The sequence below is a fragment of the Pyrgilauda ruficollis genome, unplaced genomic scaffold, assembly GCF_017590135.1.
Source record: "Pyrgilauda ruficollis isolate IOZ18807 unplaced genomic scaffold, ASM1759013v1 scaffold23, whole genome shotgun sequence".
NCBI lineage: Eukaryota > Metazoa > Chordata > Aves > Passeriformes > Passeridae > Pyrgilauda > Pyrgilauda ruficollis.
In genome coordinates this window covers 950309-973602 of record NW_024522539.1, presented here as the reverse complement: position 1 = coordinate 973602, position 23294 = coordinate 950309, and the positions used below count along the sequence as shown (strand labels likewise).

The following is a 23294-nucleotide window of genomic DNA, read 5'->3' as shown; positions in this document are numbered from 1 at the left end:
CAATTCAGGGATGTTGGATGCTGTTGGGTGTTGTGCCAGCAGAGCTTTAGGATGGATGTTTGGGAAAATTTTATCCCCACAAGGGCTGTCCAGCCCTGGCACAGCTGCTCAGGGCAGTTGTGGAGTCACCATGCCTGGAGGGATGTAAAAGCCATGTGGCTGTGGCACCTGGGGATGAGTGGAATGGTTGGAGCTGCTGATCTTAGAGGGCTTTTCCAGCCTTACCCATTGTGGGATTGTTCCTGTGTCTGGGGGGGGCATCCCAGCCCCCCAAACCCCCGGGTGGGGTCCCAGGAGTCAGGAGCTGGCTTGTGTGGAGGACCAGACCCCAGAACGGGTCTGTGTCTGCTTTGGCTCATCTTTAAATGCCACAGGGCTTTCCAGCATGGGAATTCATCTGACTCTTCCATTTGCACTGGGCCTGTTCAGTGCTTGCACAAAGGGATGTGTGTGACTGAGGGGACTTCCACCCCCAGCAGAAAGGAAATTCCTGGGAGAGTACAAGCTAAGGTAGAGATCCTGTGGGTACAGGGAGCTGCTCTTCCCCATTGCTGAGTTATTTGAATGGAAGGGAAATGTCAGCAGAATTATGTTTTTAAAAAAAAAAAGTCACACTTCACAGGTTACAGACTAGGAGCACACTGGGCAGCTTCTTTATCACTGGAACAAGAAAATTGGAGTCATTCTTTATTCCCCAGTAATTACAGCCACATATTTTGAAATCTCCGTGTCTTTTCCATGTTGAATCGCCAGTGCAGACCTTCAGAGCAGGATTGAATTCAGCTGTGCTTGAAAGGGTCGGTCATTTGAGACTTCCAACATTAAAAGATCTTTGCAAATTAGTTTTGCTCTTGCCATGCTGAATTTGTTTGTGTAGAAAACCTCAGTAGATTTGGTATGTGCCTGTCTTTGAAGGGCTCTGCTTCAAAGGCTGCAGCTCTGGGTGTTTTATGTGCTGAGCCCTGCAGTCCCCCGAGCTCTGCTGCCTCGCTGGGAAGTGTCAGCTCATGTTAAACCTGCAGGAAGGAAAAGCTGAGCGTGGCTTTTCAAAGCTTTCAAGGAAACTGGATGCCCAGGGCTTATTCCTGTAGGAAACGGGTGCTGGAGCTGCATGTGCTGCTGTGTGTCATTGGTGCAGCCCCAAGAATGGTTCTCTCCATGGCCCTTCCCTGTGGGTGAGAGGAAACCTGTGTGTGCTTGGAGAATTGGGAATGGTTGGTCCCAGAAAACTCAGCTGAGATCTTGGCAGTGAGAACCAAGCACAAGAGATTGAGTTGGACTACAGCTAGTATTCAAACAAAGGTGAACAGTAAAAATAATATTGTGAAGTTTCCTGATTCTTGGCTTGAAAACTGGGGTTTTTTTCCAAAGAAATTGAATCTCAGAAGGGAAAAGGGGAGAACCTGTCTCACATCCTGGACTTGTGCATGTTTAGATCAGGTCTGTCACCAAACAGGTTTTGTTGGAGTGGGGCTGGAGCCCTTTCCCCTCCAGCCTGGTGTATCCATGCACATCCCAGCGGGTTGCACTGTGGAACTGATCACTTTAAAGCACAGAAACAGCAGAAAAAACCCCATAAAACAGAAGGTGCTAATGGAAGGGCTGTCCCAGAGAGAGGCTGTCTGTGCCCAGACCAAGCTGTGGAAGGGTTTTGTGAGTGCATTGTCCACTGTGGGAGCCTTGGGCTGCCGGGTGTGCTGGAGGGAAGGAGCTGCCCTGGCTGGGTACACGCAATAGGATCAATCCAGGTTTAAATGAGGACAAAGCCAGCAGCACCAGAGCATTGCTGGGAGCCAGCAGATAATCCCAGCTCAGCCTCGGGCCGGATCGCTGGCGCTGCCTCGCAGAAAGCGCTGCTTCCCTCTTCCCCCTTTCCTCCCTCTCATTGAGATTTCGACACAATATTATTTTAATCCCCATCCTCTGGCCCCTCCTCCTCCTCCCCGTGCCCTTCCCTGCAGGCTCTCTCCCCCCATGCAGGCTGCAGAGGCTCTCAATGAGAACCAGCTGCCTCCCAGAGCCGTTCCCCCGCAGCGGGGCCGGGCCGGGGCGAAGCTGGCACCGGCTGGGTCGTGGCTGCCTGGCTCTCCCCCAGCCCCCAGAGCTTTTCCTCCTGCCTCTGTCCTCCCTGAATGGTGATCGTACTCCTGGGATTTGGGGCTGCCTTTGGAGCCATCCCACCTTGGAGCATCGTGGGGTGGACCACAGGGAGCACCCGGGTTTGGGATGTGCCGTGGCCCTGCCACCTCCAGCCGTCACAGCACAGCCCTGCTTGGATTAGAGGTTGTTAAATTTTGGCTTTATTTGTTTCTCGAGTTCTTCTGTGGGTCAGGCTGCCTCGGTGCACCTCCCTGGGGCTGAGTGTTTGGTGTGTGTTGAGCAAGGAAGCATCCCCTGCGATTTGGAGTCACGTTCTCCACCCTGTTCAAACACCCAGGAAGGTTTTAGGGATTCAGGGGGTGCTTCCAAGGCATTCAGGTGACTGAAATTGGTTCAGGCATTAATAACTCACATGTGCCAGCTGCAGTAGGTACCAAACTGCTCACACCCAGCCATCAGTAGCCCAGGAGAGTGGTGAGGGTGGGCACAGGTTGGTTTAACAGAGGGAAGGAGCATTTCTGCAGTGCCTGGGTGAGTGCAGCCACCTGAGGGAAACAGCACAGGCTGATCTTGGAGCTTCTATTCCTTATTTCTCCTCTGAAGTTGTGCTTAATGCTTGTGTCACGTGAAGGAACTGAAGCAGTGTGTAGGGTGCATGAAGAGCAGCAGAAATGTTTCTCCAAAATGCTGTGTCTTTATCCTGGGTTAGTGGTGGCACAGGGGTGAGACTCTGGCTCCTGCTGTGAGTGCTGCAGTTGCACACACTGGAGGCTTGGTGGTCTCCAAACTACAAAGGCAACAGTGAGTGTTGAATGCAGATCCACTCCCAGAATGGGAGCATCAGCTTGGATTCATTCCCTGAGCTGTGATGCAGCAGACTGTGATGCAGAAAGAAATTCTCACCAATTCAGCATTTCACAGCTTCCAAAACAGAGTTTTTCTGACTAACTCAACCCAGCAGGTCCGTGAGAAAGGGGGGGATGAGAAAACCCTTCCCTCCACATGCCAGAACTCCAGCGTGGCCCTTGGAGAGCTGTGGCCATCGCTGCCTTCCCCAGGTGCCACCCAGGCTGGTGGCACTCCCAGAGCCAGGGGGGGAACTCGAGCTGGCTGTGTGGAAATGCAGCGACTGCAGCGCTCCCAGAGCGGTGCCTCTCTGTTCCAGTGAGGCCGTGGGTGTTTATTTGAGGGAAGAGCAGCTCAGCCAAACATCCTGCTTTTAAACTCGCCTCTGCAGCCCTCGGAAAGATGCCTGCAGCTCTGTTTGTGTGCAGCCTCCAAGTGCTGGGCTCTGGGCATGGATGGGATTTGCAGGGAGGGTTTAGGAACAGTGTTCTGGGCTTTCTGCTGCAGTAAAGCTGGGATTTCCTCATCATGGCACTGGAGAGCTGCAGCACACTTCCATCAAGATATCCAGTGTCAGGCAGGGAGCTGGATGTCCTGCAGGGCTCTGAAAATCCCCCTTCCCCAAGCAGGGTGTTGGAGCCCTCAGTTTTGAGTCAAAATAAAAATCAGTGGGAACTGCCAAGTTTGGTGGGGTGGGGGGGGAGTCTTGGTTTTGGGTCAAAACCGCTGTGGTTTTTTCCCCAACCTTGTTTCAATCCCAAGCACAGCCCTGCCAGAAACTTGGCTCAGCTTCCCCAGCAGAATTAGGGATGTATTTATGTTTCGGGGTTTGTCAGGAAACCTGAAACCAGGTGAGTTTGGCCAAGGCCAGGCTCTGGCTGGGACAGGGCTGCGAGGAGGAGCGGGACAGGGATGTGCCTCAGGGAGGGCACAAGAAGGACTTATTTTTGTAGACATTTCATAGCAACAGGGCTAAAATAGAGTTGTTGCTCTGCCCTCTCCATTGCATTGAAAGGAGACCCTTTTTCTGCTGAGCAGAGCCCCTGTGGTGGCTGGGATGGGGCTCTGGGTTGGTCCTTCAAGCTGCAGGAGAAGTTTGTGGCAGCTCTTAGTTTTAACCATTGGTTCTGAAATAATGGGCTCATGAATAAGAGTTTTAACTTCAGCCTGCCCTGCACAGCACAGCATTGTGCTCTTCCAGTCCCTGACATCCTTCAGTTATGTAGGTGTAGTTTATTGCCACTCTTATACATCAATTCTGTGTCTGCAGGTAGAACACACCAATGTATTTATTCTCACAATCCATTTCCAGCTCCATTTCCTGTCCAGAGTCATCCAGGCAATGACACATTGCCCTTAAGATTTGAATTCCCTTAGTGGGATGTTGCTTTTGCATGTGATTGAAGAGCTAATAATGTTTTAGACCATTTTGATGGTGTTTGGGTAGCAATTCTTGCACTTAATCTCAGAATAATACAGATGTCCATGTCTGAGAGGGTTTTTTTTGGATACTTAACTACAGCCAACAGCAAGGAAGAGCCAGCTGAAGGGCACAATTCATCTTCTCTCTACAGAACAGGGCTAAAACAGGGCAGATAAGTTGTGCCCCCATCATTCCCTGCAGGCTGGAGGGTCTGAGCTTGTTCACATGGATTTGGAGTGCTGTGATTTATCCTCGGATCAGCTGAGCCAGCAGAGAGGATTTGGGTGGTTGCGAGGCACTGGAAAAGAAAAGAAAAATCGCTGTTTTTAAAGGAGGGAACTGTAGGATGTTGGCCACTGGAACAACCAGCAAAGTCCTCCGTGACTTCCACCAGCACCATCTCCGCTGCTCCGCGCCGGGTTGGGAGCGTGATGTCATGGGCAGAAAATAGCCCCTGTTGTTATCAGAGTAAAAGCTGAATTTCTTGTAATCTCTGCCTGGGCTGCCGCCCCTTCCAGCCCTGCCTCAGCAGGAACCTGTGAGCACACCCCCAGCCCCTTCCTGATTGTTTTTCCAGCCCCATTACACAACAGAGCGTTTGTTTGGATTTACAAATTGGTCCCGAGCAGTGTCAATAGCTGGAGATACACACAGAGGGGAACGGGCTTTATTTGGGTTTTAGGGCCTTGGGAGTGCAGGGTGCCAAAATAAATAGGGAGTTTTATCCTGGGCCGTGTTAGCCAAACAGCCCTGGGAGCTCCTGGGGAGAGGTTCAGTGGAGAGCAGCAGGGATGGAACCACCAGGGATCCCGAGCAGGACTCGCCACTCATGAATGTCCCCTTGAGCCTGGGCTGTTGTTTTTATTCCTTAATGATGGATTTACAAGGAAAGAAGGACATCAGGGTCAGCAGCAGCGTGCTGGGTGACTGAGCCCAGTTATCTTCTGGCTTTGGAAACCACACCACGTTTTGTTTATCGAGCTGTGTCGTAGGAGAAATTCAGATTTTCGTTCCTCTGCTACTGCTGCGTTGTCCTGCAGGAAAAACCTCGCCAGCATTTCCACTCTTAATTGGCTCGTGGCAGGTTTATCCCCATTTTTCCTGGATCTTTCTGCAGTTCCTCGAAGCTTTGTGGCAGAGCTGGGAGAGGCCAGGTCGGAGCTTCCTTGCACTGCTGGGCTGGAGCGTTGGGCTTGGTGGTTTCATGAGTTGTACCTTCTCCAAAAGCTCTAGGACTTCAGGTTTTCCTCTTCCTGGGGCTGTTTGAGGCCCTGGTGGTGGAGCCTTGCTCCGTGTCCCCATGGGCAATTGTGACTTCGTCACTGACAGCACCCTGCAACAGCCCGAGAGCTGCTAAAAAAGACAATTTCAACACCCAGGCCAATTTCTGTTGATTTTCAGCTGTCTAAATACAACCACGGTGAAGTCAGTGGAATTACTTTGAATTTCTGGTCAATATTTGGAGCAGAACCTGGCTGTGCCCATGTGCAGCATGGGAGGATTTATTTGTAAAAAAAAGAGGAAAATGTGACGGGGGTTGGAGACTAAATGGGGGGTGGAGAATAAGGCTCAGGCTCCCTTGTTCTTCCTGACTTTTTACCATCCGGAAAGAACTTTCCCTTTGGAAAGCAGGTTGCCTCAAGTGGCCCTGGTGGCTTGCTGAGGGCACTGGGTTATGACAATAAATAAAAGCCAACAGCGCTTCTAGAAATGTGAGGAATGTGAAAATGTTTAAATGATTTAGTACCAGAAAACTTTATTTAAACATTTAATCGCAGAACACCCTTTCATCTTTAAAACATCAGTGTTTGAACTCCCATCCAAGTTTTTTCTAGGCTTTCTATGTACTTCATCATATACAACAGCAAGCTGTGCTCTGCAAAGAGAATAAACTTCCAGTTCCCTGATTCCGTTTGTTGTTGTTGCCTCAAACGCACCTAAATTACAGTAGAGAAGCTGTTTTGGGGAAAAAATCCTAAACATGTTATTTCCTATGTTAAATAAGGTCTCATTTCTTTGAAGAATTGGAGCTGGTGAGTGCTGTGTCCAAGCAAATCCCACAGAGCTGCACGGTTTCCCTGTGGAAACCAGCCTGGATACAGATGTGTCCGTCAGCACGTGGGGGTTTTTTCCCAGTGCAAGGGAATATTCACCTCTGGGAAGTTTATCTCCCCAAAAAAGCACCACGAGAGAGGCTGGCATGGGAGGGTGGCACTGGTTTGGACTGGTGAGGGATGCAGCAGTGGGCTCTGATCACTTGGGTTTGACTTCAAACCTTCCACAGGCAGCAAAAAAAAAAAAAAATCATTTCATTCTTAAAACGGATGAGCACCACCGGATTGTTTTTGAATTACATAATTCTCGAGTGTAAGAGCTGTGCTTTGAAGAGGAAAAACCTCAGGGCTCCATGCACACCACCACCCACTAGCCATCAATCCCTGATTGTTTTCAAAGGCAGCCACGCTGAAGTCACCCCGTAGCAATGACTCAGTGCACGTAACCACGCTCCCTTTTGGGGTGAGCCCAGGGGATCAGCTTAGTAATGATTTTCCTGGGATTGTGACCTCAGGGCCCCTTGGGTGCAGCATTAGCATTGGAAATGTCCCTGTTTGTGTTCCTGAGCGTGCACGGCCAGGGCCTGCCGTGCTCCGCTGGGGAGATTTATGCTTCCTAAGTACATTGTAAAAGTTTTATAAAGTAGCTTAAATATTTACACAATAAGCATTTAAGGAAACAGTTATGCCTCTAAAGGAGCTCCTGATCCTTTGGGTCCATCAGACCATGGACATGAGGGTTTTTTAACTGTCTGACCTCCAGGAATTGCTTTTTTTTTCCACCTAACTGGTTTTAAGCAGGCAAACAAATGGAAACTCATACACAGGAACCTATAAATAATGTTAATGACCTGGCTTGTGTCCTCAAAAGCCAGGAAATTTAGGAACATGCCGGCGAGCTGGCCCTTTGCTCACTGAAGGGTGGAAGGCATAGCTGGGAGGATTCCTCCCCAGTGTCCCACCTAGCCCTGCCCTCTGGCAGTGGGATCCATTCCCTGTGTCCTGTCCCTCCGTGCCTTGTCCCCAGTCACTCTCCAGCTCCCCTGGAGCCCCTTTAGGCTCTGGAAGGGCTCAGAGGTCTCCTGGAGCCTTTTCTTCTCCAGGTGAACATTCCCAGCTCTCCCAGCCTGGCTCCAGAGGGGCTCCAGCCCTTGGAGCATCTCCATGGCCTCTTCTGGAATTGTTCCAGCAGCTCCATGTCCTTCTTTGCCTTGCACTTCCCCCAGCATGACCACCTTGCTTCTGCTCCCAGATTTCCTTTTGCAAGGCTCCAGCGATGCTGCATTTCCAGGGAGCTCCGAGGGGCCCCTGCAGCCCCCTTTTATTCCTTGCTTCATCCAGGCTGTGAAATTGCCTGGAATTCTCTCCTCAGGAGCTGCTCCATCCCACTGTAAGGGTGGAATCCTGCACTGGTTTGGCTGGGAAGGGACCTGCGAAGATGCTCAAGTCCAACCCCCATGGATGTGTTGAGGAAGGTGGGATGGTCCAGCCCCTGGAGCTTTGCTTGGTCTGCTTCAAGGAGAGCATCCCAGAGCCCTTGGGTGACCTTTCCCTCTGGTTTCAGGCCAGCAGGGAGTGGGGACCCCCTTGGCTGGGTGGGTGCAGTGCTCCCCTCCCCAGCAGCACCCACCTCCCCTTCCCTTGTGCTTCCTGAGGCACTCGGGGTTGGGTTTTTTTCCTCCTGCTCGCACGGCAAACGGATGTTTAGATCCGAAAGGAAATGGGATTGCTGTTTGCTCGGCTCCTCCTGGAGCAAACAGCCCTTCAAAATAACTCCAGTGGCGTAAGTGCCAGGAAAAACAGCGAAGCCAAAACCTTGTAAGCAAATAATTGGCCTTTTTGTGAGAGGGCTCCTCTTCAGCTCCAAGTTTGCAGATCAGAGCTGCTCTTTTCACGTTTTGTTTTGAGGTTTTGCAATTCTTCTCAAAGCAAACAGATCCAGTATGTGCCAGATGGGTTTTACTGATCCCAGAGTGCTGCTTCCAGGTGATTCCCCTGGGACACGCAGAGCTCTTGGGTGGGAAGCTGGAGTTACTGGAGTCCTGGAGCTGAAATCTGGACCCCGGGTGCTGGGTGTTGGCCTGGAGGAGGTGGCCCTGAAGGGTGCCCTCAGGGTGTCCTGTCCCTGTCCCTGCTCCTGCAGGGATGGCTCCTGCAGGGCCCTTGGCCGGGGCTGTGGGAAGAGCTCGGCTTCCCCACGCAGCCCAGCCCAGCCTGCCTGAGTCACCCCGGGCAGGGAAAGGCTCAGCAGGTTGGGAAAACCGGCTGGAAACTCCCTGCCTGCCCCAGGGCTCAGCTTTGCCCCAAAGCTGCACCCTCCAGGTGGGAAAACGGGGCCACGACCACCCTGCAGCAGCCATCCCAGAGGAGAGCCCAGGAGAGCTCCCCAGGGTGAGCACCGTGCCCCCAGGGGTGTCTTTGGGGTACACAGCCAGGAGCCCGATCCTGCCGCTCCTGGGGCACCCTCAGCTCGTGCAGGGGAGCAGGACGTGTTTAAAACACACCAAGTGACGAAGTGTCACCCAGACTGAGCTGTTTCACAGCTCTGCAGCCATCTCATCCCGGGTTTCAGCTGCTCAGCTTCCAGGGAAAGGGGTGGAAGGGGGGCTGCAGCCTCCCTGGGGTGTCCCTGAGCCCTCCTGGCTCCGAGGGATTTACAGCCACCATCACCCAGCAGCATCCAGGTGCTCCTGTGGTGGAAAACGCTGAGTTTTTCAGGGTTGGTAGATGTGACACAGAGGATGCAGAGGTGGCAGCTTGTCCTGCTCCCTCTTCATTTCCCTGTGGAAAAACTCGTTTGAGTAACGACTGCAGACGCTGAGGTGACGAACAGGGGGAACAGGTACTTTTTTTAAACTTCATTTTATTTTTTCCTTTGGAAATGCAGCCTCTCACAGCCATGCTGTCACAGTTAAAATAAGGTTTAAATTACAGGGCTGGCTGTGGCTTTTTCCCTTTCTTTCAGAATTTTTGCCAACTTGCAATTTACTTAATGAAATCCTGCTATTTCGTTTAACGGGGATATTTTTTGCAGATGTTGATTTAACCCAGCTTTATAAAATATGTGAACTGTGCAGTTTCTTTCCTATTTTTAACAATTTAAAGATTCTAGTGCAGGACTTAACAGAGTTTATAACACCAATATCTGTTTGTACCATGTAGGAGTGGGGTTGGACGATGAGGCTTCCACATCATCCACAGCCCCATCAGAAACAGTGTGAAATGCTGCAATAACGGGCAAAAATTACCCAAAGTGGGAATTTGTGTGAGCTTTGTGAATGTATTCCTGGAAAAGTATCCAACCCTGGTTTTACACCCAGTTATTCTTCAGGGTTCTTGCAGGGGGAGTCTCTAAATCCATGTGGATTCTTTATATGTGTGATATATATGGAATGAGGAAAAAAAATGGGTCTGGTTTAGGCTGGTGACAAGCTGCCTTTTTAATGTGTAATGCCTGGTGTTTCCCCCAGTATTCCTCACTTTATTTTTTAGAGCGGATTTCCCCGGAGGGAGGGGAGGAATCTGATGTTTCTCCTGCAGTGCTGAGCTGAGGGAGTGCACTGTTGAACTGATTATCCCTGAGGATGCCTTCACGTGCTCCCTTAATCTCCCTGGCCTTGATGTACAAAGAGCCCGACCTGCTCCCCTTCCTCTCCTTCCCTTTTCCTCCCCATGGCAAGGTCATTTATTTGGTGCTTCTTCTGCAGTTTCTGAGTTCAGCCTTTGCTTTCAGCCCCAAAACAGCTCGTGGAGGAGTTGCAGCCACAAACCCTGCATAGACCAACCCTGAAAAGGTTATTTTTTTAGCTTGAAAATTCAGCTCCCAAGAAGGATGAGAGCTTGTCCTAGAAGGGTGGGAGAGTTTTTTAATCCAAGCAGTTCCACTGGCTTTGTCCTTGCTATAACTCACAGCATGGAGGGACAGGACACAGGGAGTGGCTCCCACTGCCAGAAGGAAGGGATAGATGAGATCTTGGGGAGAAATTCTTCCCTGTCAGGGTGGGCAGGCCCTGGCACAGATTTCCCAGAGCAACTGGGGCTGCCCCTGGATCCCTGGAAGTGTCCAAGGCCAGGCAGGACTGGGCTTGGAGCAGCCTGAGATGGGTGGAAGGTGTCCCTGCCATGGCAGGGGGCGGAATGGGATGAGCTTAAAGGTCCCTTCCAACCCAAACAAGTCTGGGATTCTGTGATAACTCATTAATCCTTTTCTCCTAGAATATCCCAAGCAAAGCTGGAGTTGTCTGGGATTCATATTAGTGCAGCAGGGCAGGATGTATTCCATGGAGTTCTCTGTGTATTTTGGCATTTTCCTATTTCCCCCCCCCCCTTTTTTTTTTTTTTTAAAGAAACTGTGGTTTGTAGAAATGAAAACAAGTCCTTCTTGGCCAGGGAGGGTAATTGGTGTGAGTCACCTCCAGTCTCCATGGGCAAGTACAGGGTGAGGAATTTGGGAGATGATGCTGGGAGATGGGAACTTGCAGAGAGGTCTGGGCTGCAGTGATGCTCTTCAGTGTTGTGGGTTTCATACAAACACATTGATTTTCATCCCCCACCCCTCCTTCACACCAGTTTTCTTGCTGTTTTTCTGTGCTCTAACAGGTTTTACAGCACTGTTCTAGGGAGTATAAAAATGTGACAGTTGGACTCAATGATTTTAGTTACAGCTGTAACAATTCTGCAATTCTAAGAAAAGATTTGTTTGATCTTCAGGGATGGTCTTGTCCCAGGTTAGCAGAAGTGGGTGCTCTGTGCATGCACTTCTGAGCTGCTGGTTTGTGGATTTGGCAGAAGAAGGGCCCCTCCATGCACACAGATGGCACAAGGGCTGTTTTCCATGGCACTCACGGTGCTGCAGATCCTCCTGGAGATGCCAGCATGGCACCCCCCCTGCTCCCCTGTGGATGTGAGGGACCGACCCTGGGGCTTAAATCCCGAGTTGCTGAAGTCATTGTTTAGTCTTTGCTTGAAGTGGGAGTCAGAGCCCGTGGATGCTGGCCACGAGCAGTTGTGAGTGGACCAGCTGCCTGCTTGGAGCGAGGGCTGGGGTGGCCCCAGCAGATGTTTACACACAATACACGGAGCAGCTATCGGAAAATCTGGCGTGTGTGGGTGCCCACGCAGCCCTGGGCACGTTGTAGGAGGGCAGGAGCCATCCCTGTGCTCCCTTCCTGGTGGGATTGCTGCACCAGGCCCTTCCAGGGCTGCTCACCCCAATCCCATCCCGGCACTTTCAATCCCTCCATCAGGCAGGAACCCGAGACCTCCCCGTACAGGTTTAGCCTTTCAGCATGACCAGGTTGGCCAGCACACCAGCGGGATTTGTTTCCTTGCAAAGGCCAGGCTGGCACCCAAAATCCTTTAATTCCCTGTAAAACTCCAGCAAATCCGCCACGAGCGGGGACTTGCAGGAGCCGTGGGCGTTGTGACACGCGGTGGCAGCCCCGCAGCCCTGGCTCCCGGCTGGAGGTGCCTGCGCAGACAGAGAGGCTCGGGAGAGCTTTATCAGGAGCAGGATCTTGGGTTCTGGCCAGGGAGAACAAAGCCTGAATTCCCATTCCTCTCACAGCCCCTGTCTGCTTCCCATATATGTGAGGGCACTGGTACCATGCTGGGGAAAAGAGCCTTTTTTTGGGGTTGCTGGGGAAGAATTATCAGATGAGGGGAGGCTTCAGCTGGAGCCCTTTTGGAGAGAAGGTTGGGTTGGAATAGAGGACCCACAGCCTCTCTGGGGTCTGGGATGAACCCTCTGGCACAGGGTTGGGTTGAAAGGCAGAGTTCCCAAGCTGAGGTCTCATGTCTGCCCAGCACCAGACTCCACACCCAGCCGGCCAAGGAGGAGCAAAGCAGCTCATTCCCAGTTTGTATGGAGAAAAATAATTGTTGGGCTGCTGCTTGTGGCCCCCTCAGGGAGCCTCCTCTGTCACAGGTTGTTTTCCAGGTCGGGGATGGTTTCCTAAAGCTTTCTCAGTCCTTGATACTCGCAGTGGTGTTGGTGTGGAGCTGACAGACGCTTGGTCTGCCCTCTGTGGCTGCTGAGTAATCAGGGTGGCCTTGGGTTTTCCAGCCCATTTGCTGCTCCTCACGTCACCTCTGGTAGCCATCAGCTCCTTCTCAGGAGTCAATCCCACGGAGGTATGAGAGCAGGGAGAGGCTCTTGCTCCAAAGGGAATGGCTGGGGCTGGAGCAGAGTGCAGGCTCTCAAAATACATCTGGTGGCAGTGTCTTGTTTGATATTGCCTTGGTTTTCCTCCCAGGGAGGCAGCTCCACTCATTTCTGATTAGGAAACTAAAAATCTGCTGCAGCCGCAGCCTGCTCAGGGTCCTGTGTCCTGTCTGAGCTCCAAAGCCCAAAGTTCCCATTTCCCTGGTGTTTTGGGAAGTGGATTTTCTGTGATCAGCTGGGACATCTGAAGGAGGCCTCATGAAGGGGAAGCTGAGCATTCCCCTCTGGAAATGGCAAATTTGGGTTGTTCCTGGAGGGAGCTGAGCCGTAATTTGGGGTTGGGCTGTGCAAGAAGGTGGTGATGGGCTGCCTGGCCTTTGAAGGACAACCTTCCTGGTTTGGAGGAGCTCAGTCCCATGGATTATCCAACAGCTGGATAGAAAAAGCAACCAGTGCTGGGTCAGTGGTCCTGCTGCTGCTGGGGACCCTGATGCTCTTGGGAAGTGTGGGAAATGAGGAGGCTCAAGCAGCATCTCTGCAGCCTCCTCATGACATCCTCACCAACTCGGCCTCTGGCTTCAAAACCATCTCCAGCACTCAGTGCTCCCTCCACCCTGGGAGAAAGCCCTTCCTTGGAGGTCTTCTCCATCGTTAAGGATTGAGGATTAGTGCTGGTGTGAACCAGCAGGGTTTGGTTTGGTGCAGCCAAAGCCTCTGGCCCGTCCCCCTCTGCTGAGGAGATTCCCAGGCTCGGCTCCAGCGCCCAACGTGCTCTCCGCGAGCGGCGCGATGGAGGCGGGAAGGGGTGTTATTCCTGTTTCTCTTCTGAGGGACCTACTAATTAGTTTCTGCTTTTAAAAGGCTTTGAAGCGCTCAGCCGAAACTTCTCTGGGAGGGAAAACTATGATTATTTATATTTATCCCCTTTCCCAGCGCCTCGGCCCCGCCGCGGGATGCGCCGCGGCTCCGGCCGCTGGGCGGATTATCCCGCTCCCCCGGGGGATGCTGACAGCACCCACAGCTGCTCTGCCAAGCCAGAACGGCTCTCAAAGGCTGGGGAGAGCCCAGGAGATCCCATTTGGCCATCCCAATCCCTGCCCATCCCGCTGGGATTGCAGCCCCCGGATTGATGAGCAGCGGGCGCGGGGAAAGGAGCCTTGGACGTCACAGCCGTGGCTGGAAGGGAGTTCTGCCATCCCGTGATTTATGGGGTGATTTCTCCCAGATTCTCAGCGTTTTTCAGGCTCTAGGGGAACAAAAAAGGCACTGCACACGTGGTTGGGTGGAGGACCTGAAAATGTGTGAGTTCTCAAAGTAAAAGTGGAAAAAAGGGGGGTTTCCCTCCCATTTTTGTCCTGGTTTCCCTCACCCTGCTGCAGAGGGCACATTTGGGAATGGACCTTCTCCCCTGTGAGTGGAGCTGGTGCCTTGCCAGGAGCAGGCAGAAGAAAAAGCCAATCCCAACCAGACGACGCTGGGAAGATTTTCACCAAACCTCCAGATTTTACAGAAAATCAAACAGTGGGGACCTTCCCTCGCCAAACCTTTCTCCTGAGGTTTTCACCAGCTCGTTTTAATCCCCATTTTCCAGCTGGTTGGGGCACAGGGGTGGATGCTCACAGCGATGCCAAGCACGACCCCAGGATTTTGCTGGGTTTGGGTTTATCCAGGGCTGGTTTCCAAGAGGGAAGAAGTCCCAGGCAGGCTGTGGTTGATGACAGGTCTGATGCTCTCAGAAGTGGCAGCCAGCGTGGGCGGTGACGTTCGGGGCTCCTTTTGAAGCTGTATTTACATTGTTGTGTTCCCTCGGACGTGCCAGGTGTAACGCAGGTACCTGCACGGCCCGGGAGCTGGAAAAGCCATGGATGTGCCTGAAAGCTCTGAGCAAGACAGGCTGAGGCTAACGGAGACTGTTGGACTCAAAAACATTTTGAAAACGCCACCTAAATCTCTGAAAACTTTGGCGTTTAGAAGGAACACATAAAAATGTCAGAGAAAAATACCTGAGTTGGTTTTTTCCAGTTTTCACACTTGGCTGAAAAGTCTTTTCTAAAACAGGGGAGCTGGGAAGAAAAACAGTGCTAAAATACCTTAAAATCATGTTCTGGACTGTGGATTTAATGGCCAGGGAAGGTCCATTAGAAGCAAACTCCTTGAGTTTAGCTTAAAAATAAGCTAACTGATGATGACTTCCAAATTTCCGGGCAGAACTAAACATGGCATGTGTTTTGCTTTGAAGGATATAAAAAAAAATTAGCATGAGCTGATGATTTTGCAGAGTGGTTTCTTTTATGCAGAGAAAATTGTTTTCATCCTCATTCTTGGCATTGGCTCCTTGTCCTGTGTTGCTTTTGTTTCTTGGGCTGCCATGGAAATGTCCCCCTTTCCCCCCAGGCCTCTCCACACACCTCTTGCACCGGCTCTGGTGCTCGTCAGACCCTTTTTTTTGAACTAATTTAATTAATTAACCCAGCGCAAGTGTTCCTCAGAGTTAATCATCTCCTGGGTTAACAAATTAAATCTGCTGGAGGAGGAGGCTGGGGAGCAGCAGAGCTCTGCTCCAAGGGGAGGGCTGGAAGAGGAGGATGAGGATGAGGATGAGGATGAGGATGAGGATGAGGATGAGGATGAGGGGCATGGTGGTGGGGAGGGCTCTTCTCAGCTGTCTTCCCATGGTTTTTGTGGGATAAAGGAGCTGGACTGGTGTCCATGGCTGCCCAACAGCCACATCCAGCACGAGGAACGTGCCTTGTGAGGGTGGAGAGGTTGGGACCCTGCAGTGACACCAGATTAATGGCAATAAAAAATCACATTCTTGTTTTATAGTTGAGACCGGAGCTGGGCTGAATCCCTACATTCAGTGGAGTAAACCAGAAACCTGGGAGGGCTTTTGGTGCTGAGGAGCACGGGAAGGTGCAGCTGGCTGTCCCTGTGGCTGCCCTTGGCCATCGGCTGGGCAGCTGCTGACTGCTTCTCAGGGCCTCTGTGAACCAGGGAGAAACTTCTCTTGGTGAAAGCTGGGACAGAGAAGGATCCTCTGTTGATGCTTTAAGAAAAATGTCCAGGAGGAGAACCAGGGCTGCCCATCCTGCTGCTTGCACCCACCTGCCTTTTCCCCTCAGCAGCCCCAGCAGCTTCCCTGGAGAACCCAAGGAGCAGTTAGGGAAGGGGACTGAACGATCCTGTTCTCACCAGGATTTTCACCTGCAGAAGCCCCTGCCCAGCCTCCTGTGTCTGTTCCCTGCTGGGACCAAGACAGGGTCACCAAGCCCTGGAGGTGTCCCCAGGGTGCCACCCACGGCTCCCCTGAGGATGGGCAGCCAGAAGGGGCTGGTTTGTGTCCCCTGAGGGGCCCCCGAGCTGGGGACAGCTCTCAGCCTCTCCCCAGCCCAAGGGGCCATGCTGGGGTTGGTGCTGGTGGCAGGGGGGCTCTGAGGGGCACAGTGATGCATTCCAGCTGAAACTTGTATGGCAGAGGTATTTTAAGTATATTGGCTTAAAGAAAATGGTTGTGAGCTTTGCTCACAGATTGACAATTAATTTCTTTTTTTTTCCTTTTTTTTCCTTTTTTTTTTTCTTTTTTTTTTGCAAGGCCATAAAAATTCCATTTCTGCTGTGGAAACTTTTAACCCCTTCCTTACCCTGTGCTTGTTTCCAGGGGTATTAATGGGGGATTATTTTAACTGATGGCTCCCCAATGAACTGTTAATAGATTTTGGGGAAATGTGTGTGTTCTTTGTGCTGGGCTTTTTATCTGGACCATGTTCACAGTGACCTGTGTATGGCTGTCACCTTCCTGCTTCCCTGCTCCTGTGTTTTGGGCAGTGTAAATACTGATCTGTGCTGTGGCAAAGGGGAGGAAAAAGACTGAGCATGGGTCTGATAGTCCAAAAGTGGAGTAAAAGTGAATGGAAAGGTGTTGAGGAAGGGTAACTGAGCTGCATGACCAGTGGAGTGTGAGGCTGCCCTGTGACATAGGAGTACAGGAGGGAGGGACATGGAAATGGGGAGTGGGCTCTGTGGTGGGAGCACTTTTGAATATCCTGCTTCATTTCCAGGTTGCCCAGATGTGCATTCAAGTCCCCATCACATCTGGAGAGTGCAGTGATTTATTTTTCATGTGCATGGTCCTTCCCTATGGGCACCTCTTCAATGTGTTTTGAGAAGCTCTTCCTTGCAGCCATGTATTGAGGGGCCATTTGACCTGCTGGGAGGAGGTTTGGTGGCTTTGGAAAAGCCAAAGAGTGAATCAGAGCCGTTTGTTTCATGCGCTTCGTGATCTGCCCATGTTTTCCATCCTGCTTTCAAGTGCAACATCAAGCAGTGGGACTGTGCAGCGTTTTGTTTTGGAAAAAAGCATCTTTCTTTTCTCTTTTAAAGCACTCCTTTGAACTTTACTGGCATAAAACGCTGTCAAATCACAAATAGTCTCAAACCTCAAGTTATTTTCTTTACCTCCACACTCTGCAGGGAGCGACAGCAGCAGTGCTGCTAACGCTGGCAGGATTTACAGTGTTTGCTCTCTGCATTTATTCCCAGACCCGGATTCCTCTTGCCTGAGCCACGCAGGAGCCTTTTCCCTTTAAATTCTGGGTTGGATTCTCCTATCTTGTTCCTTTATCTCTAATTGTTTGAATTCACTTTGGGGTCTGCTGCCATCGCTACGTGGAGGAAGCAGCAGCGGAGGAGGGAGTAAACAAGAGGCAGAGTTGCAGCCCCTCCATCTGATGGATGAAGGTGGCTTTGATGGAGGAGATAGCCCTGACGCCAGCCCCTCTGGAGCTGCTACAAGTTGTAGCTGCCTACAATGATAGTTGTTAAAAACCCCTCCTGTACCACTGCAGGACTCAAATATTTTCCTTTCTTCAAAAAGAACGCTAACAAGCCCGCCTCTGTTCCAGCAGAAGTGGGAGGGGGGGAAAAAACAGAACAAAAAGTGGATTTTCTTGTCTGTGCATAAAGGGCAGTGTGGAAAAAAAGAGGAGGGAAAAGTGGAATATTTATTTAAAAGGCAGAGGAGGAGGTGGTGGTGTGCCGGCCGCCCCTGCTCTCTGCAGAGTGGTAGTGGCTAATAGCTGGAGGCGAAACTAATACTTGGCAGGGGATGAGACACAGCACAGGCCCCCCTGATTTGGGGGCTTGCTGAAGTGCTTGTTTTATGTCAGGCCTGCGGGATGAGTTCATCTTTGCAGGAATTGGTTGAGTGCACTGGGAGATAAAAGGAGGGAGAGGAACCCACCGCAGCACGGGGAGCGCTGGGAGAGGGACCCTGCGACAGCTTCCTGCAGGCAGGGGCTGCTCAGATGAGCCTTGAGCTGTCCCCTTCCAGGGGCTTACTTCCCTGTGGGTTGCTTTTTTTTTTGGATTTTAAACTTTCCTCTCCCTTGGCCAGAAGAAGTGGGTTGAAAGGAAACTTCTCACTTCTTGAGGTGCAGTTACCTGAAACTCGTGGTCACCTGTTTGAAGGAGCACAGGACTTCTCCAGGAGGGCTGTGAGCTGGCACTGCCAGGCAGGGGCTGTGGGGTGACAGAGGTGAGGCAGGGGGCTGCATTCATGGATGGATGGAGGGAAGTTCCTGCCATAAATTGCATGGAAATGCTTTTAATAAAGCTATTTCACATGCATGTGAAACACATTCCTTCCCCTGTTTTCATGGATGATTTTGCTTAGATGTTTCCCAGTTCCTGGAAAGGAGAGATGGCACCAGGACTGTTGGCACCTCCAGCAAAATATTTTTTGTAGGATAGATACTGTTTTCCTCCAGCTTTACTTTCCCCCCCTTGGATATTAATTTGCACTAAACCATGAGAAACTCCTATTTAAATGTTTATTGCTGACTGTTCCCCTGATTAATGGAGCTGCTGGGGACACTGGAGGTTTGAAGTTGTCCCATCCTTAATCTGTAAGGGAAATGCAGGGGCTGAGCAGTAGTTTCTCGAAAATGTAATAACAAAACCAACATAGCTAATGGGCATGGAGGGCTTTGAGGAGGTTGGGAGGTTAAACAGATGCAGAGCTCAGTAATTGCTACCAGCCTCCAGCCCCGGCACATGAAAGGCCCTGAGCTGGTGTGCAGCCCCCAGATCACTTGAGTGGGACAACAGCAAAGTTCAGTGTTTGGGGAGAGCTTTGGGGAAGGCATTGGGAGCATCTGTAGGATGTCCCTGGGGAAAAATGACTGTGGAAGCTGGATGCTGTGGAAGATGGATGGGTCTCTTAGCACCCTGGTTTAGTGGAAGTTGTCCCAGTTGATGGCAAGGGGATGGACTGAGATGGTGTCCCCAAAAATGTGACCTGTGGTGGGTGAAGGGGGAAAAACTGACAAGGTTCCCCCCAAAATGTGACCTGTGGTGGGTGGAGGGGCTGCTTCAGGCTGATGAGCCCTGCCCACAGCAAAGGGCATCCTGCTGCCTCCCCGCCTGCCCGCCACCTCCTCCCCCACAGCCCTCCCCTTAAATTTGTATAGTTACAACTCCAGTTAAACTCCAACAAAGCCGCTTAATTCAAAGCTGGTTAATGGGGAGGGGAGCCCGGTCTCCTCCGGGGTAATTTGAGCCTGAAAAGAAGCGGGGCTGGAGGGCTGTGCCTGAAATCCGGTGTGTCAATGGGGGCTCTGGAGCAAAATAATGGCATCACCCCGCGGGCGAGTTAATGGGACATGATGGCACGGAGGCACCGGGGTCAGCAGGCCGCGGGCACGTGAGGGATTGTCAGGGAGCTTAATGCCGGCCACGGAGCGCGGCTGGCCCGGAGCAGAGCTCCTTGCTGGAAATTCCACGGCGGTTTTCCGTTAACCGGTGTGGTAGGAGCAGGAATGATGTTCAGCAAGTGGTTAATTCGCCCTCTTTGGGGCTCCTTCTTTTCCTGTCTTCCTTCTGGAGAGATCATAAATTCTGGAGGCATCATAGATTAAACAGATTTCTGGCAGCCTGCGTCCCTCCCGTCTTCCCTGAGTGTAATTCCTAGAAAGAAGAGACATCTCTCATTGTCTGGAGAGAGTTCCAGTGGGTTTTTAGAAGGACATGTATAGTTCATAGCAGCTACTCCCCCTTGGCATGAAATACTTCCTCAGATTTCATGTTCCCCGTGGGAACATCTGCGTCGCTGTCAGAGAATATTACATGGAGAAGACACCCGGCGGGTCACTCATCCAGGCACATCCTGGACATCCCTGGGGGTCAGCTGGGCACAAGTTGGGCTTGGAAGGTGGGGCTGCAGGAGCACAGGGGTGCTGGGGAGCCACCAGGCTCAGGATACCGGGACAGTGTCCGTGCCAGATCCAGTGGGAGGAATGCAAATATCCTGAGGACACGTGGGCCCAGCTGTGCATGCAGGGTTGGACATTAAATTGGAGAGGGAGATGTGCTGAGCTCATGGGAGATGGTGGGTGTCCTGTCTCCAGCCTGGGCTTGAGCTGCCAGTCTTGCTGGCATTTGATGTAATTGAAGAGAGGATTTGGGTTGAGCACAATCTTTGGGTTGAAGATGGACTTTGGGTTGAGCACAAATTTTTGGGTTGAGCACAAACTTTGGGTTAAACACGAGTTTAACCCAAAGTTGGAAGTGAACGCAAATTTTGGGTTAAATACGAGTTTGGGTTGAACGCAAATACGGGGCTGAACATGAAGTTTGTGTTGAACACAAGTTTTGGGTTGAGCACCATCTTTGGGTTGAACACAGATTTGGGAAGAGCATGACATTTGTGTTGAACACAAGTTTTGGGTTGAGCACAGGTTTTGGGCTGAGCATGAACTTCAGGCTAAATACAAATTTAGGTTGAATATGGAGTTTGTGTTGAACACAAGTTTTAGGCTGAGCACGAACTTTGAGTTAAATTCCAGCTTTGGCTTGAACTCAAGTTTTGAGTTGAGTCTGAAATTTGTGTTGAACACAAGTTTTGGGTTGAGCACCATCTTTGGGTTGAACACCAATTTTGGGAAGACCATAAAATTTGGGTTGAACACAAGTTTTGGGTTGAACACCATCTTTGGGTTGAACATGAAGTTTGTGTTGGACGCAAGGGCTGGGTTGAGCACAAGTTCAAGTTCTCACTGAGCAGAGCTGATGGGTGGGAGGAGCTGTTTCCCAGGCTCCACCCCTGTGGTTTCCCAGGTGATCCCAGCACTCCTGACTCCCTCTCTGTCCCCACAGACGCCAGCACGTCGCCCGATGCCGTGAAGAGGAGCCATTGGTGCAACGTGGCCTACTGGGAGCACCGGACGCGCGTGGGCCGCCTCTACACAGTGTACGAACAGTCTGTCAGTATCTTCTACGACCTACCTCAAGGAAACGGCTTCTGCCTCGGACAGCTAAACCTGGACAACAGGAGCGAGACTGTGAGAAGGACTCGAAGTAAAATCGGCTACGGGATTTTACTGAGCAAGGAACCGGACGGGGTGTGGGCCTACAACCGCAGCGAGCATCCCATCTTCGTCAACTCCCCGACACTGGACATCCCCAACTGTAGGACTCTGATCGTGCGCAAGGTGATGCCGGGCTACTCCATCAAGGTGTTTGACTACGAGAAGTCCTGCCTGCTGCAGCACACGGCCGAGCTGGATTATGCAGACGGGCCCTACGACCCCAACAGCGTCCGGATCAGCTTCGCCAAGGGCTGGGGGCCCTGTTATTCCAGACAGTTCATCACGTCGTGTCCGTGTTGGCTGGAGATCTTACTCAGCAACAACCGGTAACGGTCAGCCTCCCACGAAAGGAAAACATCAACAGCAACAGCAAAACACACACACACAAAAAGAAAAAAAAAAAAAAAAAAAAAAAAAAAAAAAAAAAACAAAAACACCAAAAAAAAGAAAACAAAAAAAAAAAATAAACAACCAAAAAAAAGAGAAACCAGCAGAAGCCAACAATGGACCGAGAGGCCACGAGAGCATCGTGTACCAAGCAAGCGGATAAAACTGCCCCAGTGCAGGTAAATGCATTTGGAAAGATCTATTTTGACAATAAAAATCTGAGATACCTTTACCCAGAGCAGGGCACAGGCAGAGCCAGGAAGGAGAAACGCTGTGGAGGGAAGCAGAGCACGTACAGCAGGCACACAAAGCAGCACTCCAGCCTGCAGCCGGAGCGGGCCGGGAAGGCAGCACCGCGCCGAGGCCGACGGGATCCACACCAACGCTTATCAGTTCAGCCTTTGCATTTGCTAAAAAAACCCCCAAAAAAAAAAAAAAAAAAAAAAAAAAAAAAAAAAAAAAAAAAGACACAGACTATCCCAAATATCATCTACCTAGATTTAATATAAAGTTTTATATATTATATGAAAATATATATTATACTTGTAATTATGGAGTCATTTTTACAATGTAATTATTTATGTATGGTGCAATGTGTATATGGACAAAAAACAGAAAATGCACTTTGGCTTATATAATTCTTTCAATACAGATTTTTAAAAAAAAAAGAAAAAAAACAACAAAAATTATACAGCAAAAATAGGAGAAAGCCCTAATTTTGATGTATGGTTTTTTGAAATATTATTAATACCCAGACAAAAAGCTAATACCAGTCACTCATTGATAATAAAGTATTCGCATTATGGGGGGGGATTTGTCTTTTTTCTTCCCCCCCCAGCTGAAGTTGGCAGCAGTCAGGGGGGTTCCAGGGGGCAGCTGCTGTCTCCCATCTCAGCCAGGACCCTGGAAAAGCAATAAATGAGTTGGAAGGCTGCAGCTGGCTCCAAGAGGAGGGTGAGTGAGGCAGGGAGCACTGGGAGAAGGTGAGAGGAAGATCTGTAGCTCTTCTCACTCAGGGCTGTCTGACCTCTGTGATAACACAGAACATGGTGAGGATGAGGGTGCACATCCACGTTGTGCAGATTGATCATCATCAGTGCTAATCAGTAGGTCTTGGAGAAAAGCAGAATATTGCACGGCCACAAAGCTGCCCAGCAGGGCCAGTTTGGATTTTTGGCCTTTCCCAGGGGTTGTCTGTGAGCCTTGCACGTCCCAGACGTGTTTGATGGTTGAGAAACAAATGGAGGTTTTGGACAACTCATGATTGGGTGGATCCTCCATTGGAGCATGGCCTGGATTTTGGGAATGTCTCCAGTGCCTTGGAGGAGCCATGAGCAGCTTTGTCCTGTAGATCTCCCAGTCTGTCATCCAGGCAATAAATGATCCAGGAGTGTTTGGGAAGAATATATTTACTCTAAGGAGCAGCTGCAGCCAAAAAAATGTCCTGGTCAGATGTGCCTGTCTCGGCTGATTTACTCTGCCTGGAAATCCTGGATAAAATCAGCTCCTTTGCTCTGACTTGTGCTGGACCTGGCAGGGGCAGGTTGGACACGGGCTTTGCTTGGTCAGGGAAGTTATTTATTGCCAGGGAACAGCTCTGCCAAGTCCTGGAGTTCTGCTGCAATTCCAGTCTGTGCCTTTGATTTCCATAAAATCCCAGCCCCTGGAGCCCAGTGACTGGGAAGCTTTCAAGGTTGCAGAGGATGTTTCTGTCACCTTCATATTTGCAGAGGAAAAGATGCAATGAGACCTTAAAGAGTAAAATAGGGCCTGAATTTACCACTCAAAAGCCCTCCTGGTGCACGTCAGGGTCCTGCATTTTGGCACCTGGCCCTGATGTTCCTGTCACGTCCACGAGTGAGGATGGGGAATCTCAGAATCGTGGAATCCTGCAATGGTTTGAGTTGGAGGAGAGCTGAAATCTCATCTTGTTGCACACTTTCCACTACCCCAGGGTG

At 50.9% G+C, this 23294-nt stretch overlaps 1 protein-coding gene across 1 annotated transcript in view; it reads left to right on the top strand.

Annotated features, from left to right (window-relative positions):
- Positions 1-21396, top strand: part of SMAD6 (SMAD family member 6) — a 37689-nt gene extending 16293 nt beyond the window's left edge. Inside the window, exon 4 of the mRNA XM_041469289.1 lies at positions 20738-21396. Within this exon, the coding sequence (XP_041325223.1) occupies positions 20738-21279 (542 nt within the window). The 3' untranslated portion in view covers positions 21280-21396. The remainder of the gene's footprint in view (positions 1-20737) is intronic.
- Positions 21397-23294: the final 1898 nt, after the last annotated feature.